The 11948-nt window shown below is 42.9% G+C and overlaps 2 protein-coding genes across 2 annotated transcripts; one reads left to right on the top strand and one right to left on the bottom strand.

Annotated features, from left to right (window-relative positions):
• On the top strand, positions 1898-2227 carry LOC109847854 (prostatic spermine-binding protein-like). Its single transcript, XM_020417089.1, has one exon. It carries the CDS (start codon positions 1898-1900, stop codon positions 2225-2227), a length of 330 nt encoding a protein of 109 aa, XP_020272678.1.
• On the bottom strand, positions 2536-11689 carry LOC109847853 (fasciclin-like arabinogalactan protein 18). Its single transcript, XM_020417088.1, is given in 9 exon segments — positions 2536-2963; positions 3190-3245; positions 5667-5836; positions 5838-5960; positions 5962-5994; positions 5996-6052; positions 6055-6156; positions 6159-6339; positions 11604-11689. Coding segments are annotated over 9 exon segments (885 nt in total). The 3' UTR covers positions 2536-2886.

Genomic DNA, 11948 nt, shown 5'->3' with positions numbered 1-11948 from the left:
TGGAATAGTAACAGCCTTGACAGCGGAGGAATGAACCTGTGGAGAAACACATGTCTGATCCATCGGCTTTTTACCTTTGGGATCCGAGGAAGGAGGAATATTACCCTGAACTGGCTGAACTACCTCTACATTGCAGGGGAGGGAGGGAGGAGGCGGCGGCAGGTCCTCTGAAGAGGAAGAAAGGACCCCCTCTTTCCTAATGAAGCTTTCATAGAAATCCCGACATCTAGCCTTAGATTCTGACAGAGACTTGCCCAGAACTCGCAGACGAACTGAACCTTCCATGATGTGGATGTTATCAGGAGATTCATATCTGAACGTGACTACACGAGGAATTTCTGATGGATCTCTGATATGCAGCATGGCTTTACAGTTGGAGGCTTCCTTTTTAAACATGATATCATCAGAAACAATGATTACTTCTCCAACCTCTCCCAACAGAGCCGAAATAAACTCCGAGTCCCAGAGATGTATAGGTAAATCTAGAATTTCTATCCACACATAAACAAATTTAGGAAGGGCTTTAAGGCCAGTATTTTCCGACCAGGGGGAGAAGACACCACCAAAGTTCCCCATACTAAAGAAAGGTTTAGAGCAGGCATAATCCATCATTTCCGCATCAGGGAACTGGATAAAATAGGAGGGAAGCTCTCCTCACCGAAGTTTTCCATTCATCAACTTTCAAATGGAATTCTAGATTTTCTATAAGCTCAGCATAAGTTGGGTTACCAACCTGAATCTGGAAAAAGGCATAGAAGATGAAATCGCCCATACTGGAGACCACTAATTCGGGGAGAGGGACGTTAGGGATAAAAAGAGAGGGCGGAGAGGAGGGGTGGGGTAGGTTCGCTTTGGATGTGGGGATGATGCTGTGGGGTAAAGGATGGTTATTATTTGGACAGAATAAAGATGTATGGCCTACCAAGTTGCAAGCAAAGCATTTGAAATCTCCCAAGGAACAGTCTTTAGCTATGTGGTCTCTGTCCCCGCAAAAGAAACACCTAGAGGGTTTATGAGGGGTCTCTGTCCCCGCAAAAGAAACACCTAGAGGGTTTATGAGGAGGAGATATGGGGAAGATGGACTAAGACGATCTAGGCCTTTTTGGACGTCTCCTACGAACTGTGGTCCAGCCTTCTTCCGGAAGGGGTAAAATACCTTTCGAAGAGGAAGCTTTAGATGTCTTGAGGAGATCTGCAAAGGAGGGTTTTTTTGTGGGGATGTGAAGGGAGTTGGACGGAAAAGAAAAGTTGTGATTAGGGTTAGAGAAGATATAGGGGGGGGTGGGGGGGGGGGAGAGGAGGTGAAATCGGAACCTGAAGGGGGTTTTTGGGGATGAGAGGAGGTCTTGGAAGAGTGGAGGGAGGAAGGATCTAGAGGAGCAATGGTGATATTACCGTTGTTGAAGGAGACGTAGCGCCGCCTTGGAACCCTAAACGCCGCTCCTTGTCGCCTGTCGAATCGCCTCTGATCCCGCTCCATGTGTCGGTTAAAAAACAACTAATTGCAAGTACATTGGTCTCACTTCTAGGTTTAGATGAGAAGTATACTGTACGTGTCACATATCATACTTTAGGATAAATTGAGAGTGCGTGTCATCCACTTCCTGTCTAAATTCACGGACCTAAAACTAAGGATCAAGTTGGGCTCACACTTGTGCTCAAATATTCATATAATCCAACGTCAAATTTTCATTTCTCTCATGCACAGGACATGCATTGATTGGGCTTGTCATAAGAAAATCACCTTGAAAGATCAAGCTACAATTCCATGATGGTTCATGAGAATATCACCACCAACCACCTTCGTATCGAAACAAACATTCATATATATGAAGTCTTAGAGACATATGATAGACTTAGAAAGATCAAATAACTGAGCACGTACAATCAAGGTGCAATGGATCCGGCTAATGATGATCCAAGTAATGATAACAATACTAATGGCAATGCTAATGACACGGATGATAATAAAGAGGACAAAGAAGACAGTTTGCCACATTCACAGCAGCAGCAACAGGAGAAAGATCCCGCAGTAGATGATGATGTAGATTATTATCCAGGCTATCATCAACGTTCCGATGATGAACCGGATCCAGATGAAGACGAAGAGTCCAAAGAATATGATTCTAGTCCAGAATACGCTAGCAGTGGCAACGAGGAGGAGGACGATGAATACGATTCTAGTCCAGAATACGCTAGCAATGGCAATGAGGAGGACGATGACTGATGAATAGGTTTCTAACGAATCTAGTACCCTTTGTTGAATCCGTGTTTGCTAATTTACACTGAATTGTTTTTATGTACCGTTAAAAGTAGTAAAGATACGCCTAGTTTTTTTGGTTATGAGTAATCTGTGGCTGCAATTATATAATTTAACTACAGATTTGAAAAGGTTGCAGCAATAGCCACATTTTCCAGCCGTATAATTTTCTTTCTAATTCCTTGATTAAGCAAAAGGAGATTAACACATCCCACCTAAATATTCGCTTTCTTTTATAAACATATAAGTTCTATACGTTGACTGCTCAACAGCACTTTGACAATACACATACAAGCATTTGACAATTAAGCAAAGATTTTCTTTGCGAACATTCATTGCAAATTTCATGAAATACTTCACATTTACATATTAGATAATTAAACAAAGGTTTGATTGCAATGATTTATTGCAAATTTCATGCGTGCGAAGAATACAACAAACAAAAACATTTCTTCTATACACGAATACACGACTTTCTCTCTCTAGTTTCTACTATTAACAAAACAAACAAACAAATAAACACTAGGTTTGCCCCCACTTATATTGTTATTACGAATTAAAGAATATTATGGGCGCATCACCTCTCCGTTTTTCTCAATTATATAGAAATTTATTTATTTATTTTTTCAATTCTGGCAAGTGGTAAATTTAGACCGCTGACCAAAAGCCCCAATCATGTGACATGCTACCTCTAGCAATTTCCCTGCAACCAAAAACCATAAAAGAGAAATTTAATCAGCTTGATTTAATAATATTAATTGGCAATGTTAGAGAGAATCCATCTGCTACCAACAAAAATAAAATCTTTTAATAAGCTGTTAACTTAATTGAAGTACAACCACGATATGGCTAGTTGTTAAGAGTCCTTTGTGAGATGTGAATCCCCCCTTAGACTATAATATTTGAGTTTTCATTTTAAAAATGGATACATGACAAATTCTTCCATATTGATGGGCCTCCCAAGATACTCCCTCCCTTTTGTCGGCTAAAAAATTGACATAAATTTTGGACTGCTTTTTAAAAAATACTATTACTCTCTGTTCATGTTACCATAAAATTCATGATTTTCCCTTTGAAGAAGTAGTGCTCGTTATACTGCTTTTGGTTCTGCTGTAATAAAGAAAATGACATAATTTTTTTTATTTATAGTGAGGCGATATTTGAACCTCCCAACTATCTGGATCATCAATGGTGCTAAAAAAATTAACTTAAACTTAATCACAATTTATTTTATCTTAAAATCCTATTCTTTTTACCTTGATCCTGCCTTCAAGTAAAGGGCACAAAACACTCCCCATGCAAACCGGTTTTATGAACCATAAAAGAGATGGTTGAAAAATCATGCCTTCATCCTACCCTCACGTAAATGGCACAGAAGACTCTACTCGCATAACGAAATCACAACTGTTTAAATTTATGGGTAATTGAATGAAAAAAAGGTTATAATGTTTTTTAAATTTAGTTCAAGTACACGGGTACTTTTAAATTTAGTCAAATTATAACAAAAGAACACCCATGCAATTAGGTCTACTTTAGAACATCCCTTGTTGATGAAGACAAAACAAAGGTCTCATGTATCTTTTTAATTGGACAACCAAAAGCCAGCTCTCTGAAAAGGATTCCCCACCATTTTGATTTAAAAAGATTATTTCTCTATATTGCTCCTTCTTTTCACCAATAACAGATAATATAAAGTAGAAAACCATGCATTTATCTTCCATTATCATTCTTAAACTTGTTTTATAATGCAGACATATTAATCTTGAAGATATTTCTTCAGCAAAATCTCATATTACTTTATCATCATCTAATAGAATATATTTCATAAGGGTTATTTGCAATTTAATACCCCCAAAGTTTCATAACATGCAAAAACAATTAATATTAGTTCTAGTCAAGAACATCAACATAGAAAAGTGAACGAGAAACAAATTTCCTCACCAAATTTCAGTTTTGGGTTTTTTTTAGGAAATTGAGGAACAAAGTTCGCGCTTTGGGGCATCAAATTGTAAGATAACTTCACTTTGAAAACTATTAGAGTATCAAATTTCCGAAATCGGACTACAAGATTACAAACTTAGAAGAGATAAAATTTTCAGGGTGTTGAAGCGCAAACAAGACTTTTGACAAGAAAAGAAAGAAAGAAACTTACTAAGGCAAGGGATATAAACTAAAGGCAACGAGGATAACCTCACCGACAACTCTCATGATCGGCACACGTTACATGAAACGGAAACTTTACCCGCATTTCCTCGCTGGAGAAAATTTATTCCCGCTACTCTCACAGCCCGGTATACTCACCGCCCTAAAACCCGCCGGAAACCTCCCCAAATCATCCGCAAACCTAAGCTCCGGCCACAGCCAACCCAATACCGAGACACACATTTGATTTCACATTGATTAAATGGTAAATTTATTGCGGATTAGTAACAGATTCGAATTCACTCTCTCCAGCAGGTAACTTCTAAGGGATCAATTCACCTAACGAGTCTTATTATAAAATGGCCGGATTGGATGTCAATATTGCAATGTTTGTCAAGGACTAGTCTGGGCTTGTTTGGATTGAGGGGAATAAAGGTGAAGGGAAGTTAGGGGAACCATTCATCTTGTTTGGGAAAATTTAGAAGGTGAAGTTATTCATCCTAATTCCCCTTGGTTTACCTCCTAAGGGGCTGTTTTGTTGCACACTTTTTGAGAAAACTTTTCTTAAAACATCTGACAATGGTAAATTTGTAATTAAAAGTTTTCCAGAGATTTCTGTAAATTGTGTTTGGTTCAACAAAAAATTTACACAAATATTTTCTATAAAATATCAAAACCTACCAAATTTTACAAAAAGCAATTTCCTCTCAAAATGAGAGGAAATCACCAGAAATCTGACACATACCATATTTAATTAAAAACCTACCAAATCTTGTTATTTTCTATAAAGTTATGAGCTATTTTCTTGTTTTGAACCAAACAAGCAAAGTACAAAAAATAAGAAAATTGGTACTTTTTGATTTCTCAAAACTTTTCCTATAATTTTTTTAAGAAATACAAGGAAATCATATTTTAGGTGGAAAACATTTCCTATAATTTCTAGAAATTGAACCAAACACCCCCTAATACTATAAAATTTGTTACCCCAAATTGGGATGTAACCCTTCCCTTTCCTTCCATTCTCTCACCTAGTTTCCATTAACTTCCCTTGACCCCGTTGAAATACAAACACACCCAGTTCAATCAAAAAAGAAAATACCTACTCGCATTGTTAAAAACAATAAAAAAAAGCAAAAAACTTACCTCTCCTTGCTGCACCAACCTTCTTCGCCCCCTTGGCTTGCCGCCGTCGTTAGAGGCGTCACCTCCGCCGCCGGGGACCTTCTTTCCTCTCCTACTCCGCGGCCGAAAAGAACAGAATCGCTATCCCCTGGACGAGATCCTCCGTCCCGTATAATATACCGGGTCGAACAAATAAGGCCGACCCCTCCCCCGCCCGAACTTCACCGACCCATCCGCCTCCTCGCCACCACCTATATGCGGCAGCGCTCAGCTGCTGTCGTACTTCACCTTCCCGAACTCCGGACCGCAATTGGTACATGCCTCTCCTCGTCTAGTACTCCGGTATCAGATGTAGGTACACTATCTGCTCCGGCGCGCGGCTCGCTAGAGCCGGTCCGTCGGTCAGCCTCGACATCGCCTCGTCGTTCGGAGCGAGACGCCGTGAGGACAGTAGCCCTGGAAACCAGGCGGTCCCATCTCGGTGGCGAGGTTGCGTGTAGGTTTGACCAGGATGTCGGCGCAGCTCGTTGTAAGCCGCCGTAGAGGATTAGGCGTATTGGATGAAGTCCGTTGACCTGGGCCTCCCCGTCGAAGTGGCGGTGGGCGGATCCGGCGCCCGGCGCCGGCGCGGGGCCGCAATGGCAACGAGCGCCGGCGCCAGGCGTCGTAGATCGGCGAGCAGCGGGACCAAACCAAAAGGCACCCCCGCCGGCAATGGGACCGGCCGCGCCGGCTTCTTCAGGCGGAAGTGGCGTCCTCCGGAAATCGACGACCGGCGGCCTCGGTGGAGCACGGCGGCGATGCGGCAACGGAGGCTTCCAAGGCCGGGCGGTTACCGAAAGTCAAATACAAACATAAGACCCAACCGGATCTAAAGACGAAGACATCAGCATTGGTCGACGCCGTGGATGACGCCGCTCGGGCCGGACGACGTCGTCGGCGGGCGGATCACGGGCCGCTCCCGCCATCGATTTGCCGCCGGAGAGGCGAGAAACCAAATTCGGTGGCCAGGAGAGGGTTACCCCAAGAGTGGCTGCGATCGAAGGAGTCGGAGTGACTCTATTAGAAGGGATCATGTGAAAAGAGGAGCAGTCGATATTGGAAGGCCAGAATTCAGATGTTGCGGGCCTCGAGGAGGAAGCGCCATTGAACTCGGAAGGTCAGACAAGATCTCGGCTCGACCGACATGATTCATTTGAAGGCGCGAAAGATAGAGGATACCGATGAGGTTGCCGGTCGGAGATCGTGGACTCTCAAACAAAACAACAAGGGTTTGCGAGAGGGAGCCCTTTCGACCAAGCTCAGGCGAGCTCGGTTGTATGTGGGCGGACAATCCAACACATCACACACGCCACACCACACACACAAAAAAAACCCGTCGCAGGAGGAGGCGACACCGCGGACGGCACCCCACCTAGGTTAGCGCAGTTGATCTGGCCGCCGCCGGACGCGATCGCTTGGTCGACAATGCTGGTGATAACACGGCGCCCGTAGAGGCAGCGAAACAGCCGAGGATTAGGGTTTTGCGGCGCCGGTAGATCGGAGAACCCATGGCGATGGCACAAAGGTGATGAGATTATATTTGTGGCGAATGTGGAGCTCGACGTCGAAGGAATTAATATACATTGAAGTATTGTTGATTAATCCATTATTATAAGAGGATCCTTTATCGTCAATTATACACCCACCTCATAACTACCTTAAATCTGTACGAAATCCATCATATTTGCAAATTCATACCCCGCATCTAAATAATTGCTAAGCAATTCACAAATTCTAGCGATTACGAATGTCGTCAAAAAATATAGTAACAGTTTTTTTTAGGGTTCAAATCAACCAATCTTCGTAGGTGATGCTCGGATAGGATTCGTATTAAATTCACATGTTAATATAAAGCAGCCTTTGAATGTTATGTCAACTAGAGCATTTTAAATTTTCTTTTTCAACTGTTCAAAGACTAACGAACTTAAATTTGGAGGCGTTTTTAACTCCACGTTAGTATTTGAGACTAAATTGTCAGATGCACAGGTTTAGAGACTACATTTGCAAATATGGTTTAGTTAGGGGCGTATTAGCATATAGGTTAAAATCCCTTCGAACGAGTGGGCTGCCCGGAGGCATACGAAATGGCTCGAGCGGCGAGGTCCGGATGGTTAAAAGGACAGGCTGTTGAGATTGTGGGAAGTGGGGACCACGGAAATCTAATGCAACTCACTCTCGCTGTCCTAATTTCGAAGCTTAAATACCAAATTTACCCCTTAAACTCTAGAAAACTCGGAGGAGGGGATGACGTGGAGAGGGTTAAATGGAGAATTTAATTCTGCCAGTGCGAATTATTCCCTAGCAGTGAGAAGCGAGGACCAAAAGCGTGAAGATTTGAGGGAAGAAAATTACTAAAAAACCCAGTTTCTAGGTGAGCAAGCAACTTCGGTTTGAAGACTACTACTGCAGAAGTCGAGGACGACAGCGCATCCAACTGGCTTTTTTTGCCCACGGGGACGTAGGGGTAAAATGGACACTTCATAAGGTCGGCCCGAGAGTTTTGCTACAGTGACGAGCAACCTGAGCTGTCGGTGTTGGCTACGAGTCATATAATGCACATGTTCTAATTCTCGTAACGAAATAAAATTAAGTTCTTAATATTTTAAATAGTTTTTTAACTTTTTGATATCTTTTTTAATTGAGTTTTATTTGGTATTTGGGAAGGGAGAGGGAAATAAGAAGACGCGAGGGCGACATCTTGCCCGCCGCGAGGTCGTTGGTTATTGTCAGAGGAAAAAAATGAGAAGAAAAAAAATTATGTAGACGGTCTTCTATAATTAATCATATAGACTATAGTAAAAAAAGTTATAACTAGATAAGCTTTTCAGTTACTGTGTATGAAGTTGATAATGCACTAATTCATGTATTTATTAGCAACAACAAGATAGTAGTATAGCAGATCGGCCACTGAGAAAATAGAGAGTGTAGACCAAACCTGGAATCAAATCAACGAAGAAAGCTAGAAAAACCCAGTTCGGTCGACCGACGGAGGAGATCCGGTCGATCGCGACGCCTACAAGAAACAAGCGTGCGAAGCTCGCTTTAGCAAGTCGACCGACAAGGATAGTTTGGTCAATTGAAAAACCTTATAGGAAATGAACATTTTGTCCGGTCGACCGACACGAGGACTCCGACGATCGAAAATGTGCATCAGACCCTGTAAGAAAACTGCGTTCTGGCCGGTCGACCGAAACACATGGTCCGGTCGACCGAAAGCCGTTTTTGCAGTTTCCTAAATTGTTTGAGATTCTATTTTGGGCTCGGATACTATATATACCTAATATGTTTTTAGAATTAAAAGAACACGTGAAAAAGAGGGTTTTGAGAGGATTCTTTCAGAGATCTCAAAGAGATAAAAACTTATTTGTGGGCAGTGTAATCTTCTACAATTAATCAAAGAATTATGTGATGTGGCTCCCGAGGACGTAGACACGTTACCGAACCTCATTAAATCGGGTGTGTTCTTTCTTGTTTATCTTTCCTGTAATTTTTTCTTTTATTTGTGGTGATTTTCCTACTTGCTAAACTCTTAGCACAAGGTCCGGAAGGGCACGGGTTCGATTGGTTATTTCGAATCCCCAACAATTGGTATCAGAGCTTCGTTCAGAAGATTTGTGCGAGAACCATGGTAGATGAAAGCAAATCAAAGATCGATAATTTTGACGGGTCAGACTTTGCCTACTGGAAGTCACAGATGGAGGACTATCTGTACCAGAAGGATCTTTACAGTCCATTGATGGGCGATGCTAAGGAAAAAAAGAAGGAGGAATCAAACGAGGAGCGGGAAATACTAAATAGGAAGGCTTTAGGGTAAATCCGGTTGTCGCTCGTCAAATCGTTCACCCATAATATATTGACGGAAAAGACGACGATGGGACTTATGGAAGCACTCGCGAAGATGTATGAGCAACCGTTAGCCGCAAACAAGATGCATCTCATCAAAACGCTCTTCAACTCAAGATGACAAAAGGATGCACCTTCACGATGTACCTCAGCGAGTTAAACACGATTGTTGATCAACTTATCTCCATGGACATCACGTTTGATGACGAAGTGCATGCCATATTGATTTTATTTCAGTTGCCAGATAGTTGTGCAGGCTGCATGACCGCAATCAGCAAATCGACGGGGAAGAAAAAGTTGAACCTGAGCGAGATTGTTAGCATGATTTAATCCGAGGAGGTTAGAAGAAAATCGTCTAAATCAGAAGGTTCAGGTTCAACCCTAAATCTCGAGCAGAGAAGCCGAAGCCAAAAGAAGGGTAACCAGAATAGGAATCGGTCGAAGTCAAAGAAGAAGAGGTCGAACTCGAAGGTAAGACCTATCAAAGGGAAGTATTGGAACTGCGGCCAGAAGGGCCATATGTCTTCATCCTGTAAAGCACAAAAGAAGGATGCGAATGAGCAGGAGGCTCATATCATGCAAGATGACTTGATCCTTGCTATGGATAGTGTTGATGCTCAATATCAAACAAAATAATCCAGAAGAGGATGGTTGCAGAGTGATGAAGGATGATGGAGAGCCTGCTCCCTTCTTCGACTTTATACTTGGTTCTTGAACGAGGGCTTGATGTCAACCCTGCACAGAAAAGAAGAATCCATGAGAGGGCGAAGACTGGTTCCCATGTGGTTCCTCCGACGGTCAAGTTAGTGAAACTCGAGTGGGGAAGGGAAAGGTCAGGAACCGATGTGGTTCTTAAGGTGACAATGTGCATGCCTAGAGGATCTACGTGAGCTCCTCTGTGTTGATGAAGAACTGTGTGTTCTTTTCTATCTCTATGATAGATGATGATCTCCTAGATTTAGCTCAGGAGGAGGAAGTCTTGATCCCTCCTCTCTCTTTCTCCCCTCCCTCTTGTTAGGATCAGATAGGTTACCTTTAGCCCAGCATAGGGGAAGCGGTGTTAGAGTGCAAGCTAAGAGCCGAGTCATCCCTCGCTTTACAGGTGTCGGCTAGCGACTGGAGGGGAAGTCACTTCAGCTCTGGAGAGGATGCCTCCATATTTTCTAGGAAGCGATTGAGAATGTTGCAGAAAAAACATGCTGGCATACTGAATCATCCCTCGCCTTATAGGTGTCGGCTGACGACTGGAGAGGAAGTCACTTCATTATGGGAGAGTGTGTCTCTGTATTTTCTGGGAAGTGATTGAGCCGACAAGTCATGGAGGCCTATCAGGCCAAAATCTGGATAAGACTTGTCCGAGGTGGACTGAGATGTTAACATATGTTCTGGGAGAGAGGCTTGAGGCTGGGGCCAAATTCTCAACTTAGTCGGCAACAGGGAATGTCCCCCCAGTCATTTCTGAGAATTGCCCAGTGAGTGGTCGAGTGTCCTAAGTAGGGTTATCCTCAATGATAGGGTCGACTGATCACGTCATTCATGTTAGCATGAAAGAATGTCGACCTGTCCTACTGGTCGGAATGTCATCTTATCCTAGCCAAGAACCATCTCTTGAGTAGATATAGAGATGTCGACTCGTCTGGGAGGTCAGAATCTCTCGTGCCGACCAAGATTGCCTTTCGTGTCGACACCAGAGTGTCAGCTTGATGAGTCGATGGCGCCGAGGCCTCTATGATTGCGCATTAGGTTAATTCCTGATAAGGTACCAAGGTCTGTAATTAGCCATGATGGTCGAGTTGCACTAGAGGATTCGACCATATGTCATGTCTTGGATTTATCCTGAAAAGGTACCAAGGGCTTGAAATTCAACTGAGGAGTCGAATGCCTAGAACTCTTAAGAGTTGACTAGGGCTTTCCTTCCCCTAAGGTCGAGAGAAAGCTCTGGGAATCATCCAAAGGATTGAGTTTATTTTGCTAGAACTCTTATTGTATCATTTTGTAAATATATGTATCTTGGGTAAGTGAACACCATAACAATTGGCCCCTTTCACTTGGAGTCGGATTTCAATTGACTCCGAGAGAAATAAGATATGCTCTGATCAATACAGGCCTATTGAGGATGAGAAATTGAGAAGTCTCTATCTTAGAGACGTGGCTTGTCATTATTGGCCACCATTATTAACTCCGCTATTCATACCTGACATCATCAAAGATTTGAACCGCCTTTTTGAGAGACGAAGTATTATGGATAGAAGGGGAAGGAAAAGGGTTGAGAGGCGGCATCCAATCGGACCAGTTGTGAGGTCCCAGCCAGTTAGGATGGGTCCGCTAATAACTCAGATTAACCGCTTGGAAATTGTGGGGTAGATAGATGAGTCTTCTCCTGATAGGGAGACAATGGCCTTAGTGGTCAAAGAGGATGCTGTCGGTCTTGAGGCATCTCGTCGTCCTGGCAAAGAGCTAATTGGGATGGACGATGACGTCGAGGGGAGAGCTAAAACTCTGTCAGACCAGATAGAGAATTGTGTTGATGGGAGGATTT

The sequence above is a fragment of the Asparagus officinalis genome, chromosome 7 (assembly GCF_001876935.1).
Source record: "Asparagus officinalis chromosome 7, Aspof.V1, whole genome shotgun sequence".
Taxonomy (NCBI): Eukaryota; Viridiplantae; Streptophyta; class Magnoliopsida; order Asparagales; family Asparagaceae; genus Asparagus; species Asparagus officinalis.
The sequence above is the reverse complement of the archived record's forward strand: the minus strand, read 5'-3'. Positions and strand labels throughout refer to the sequence as shown.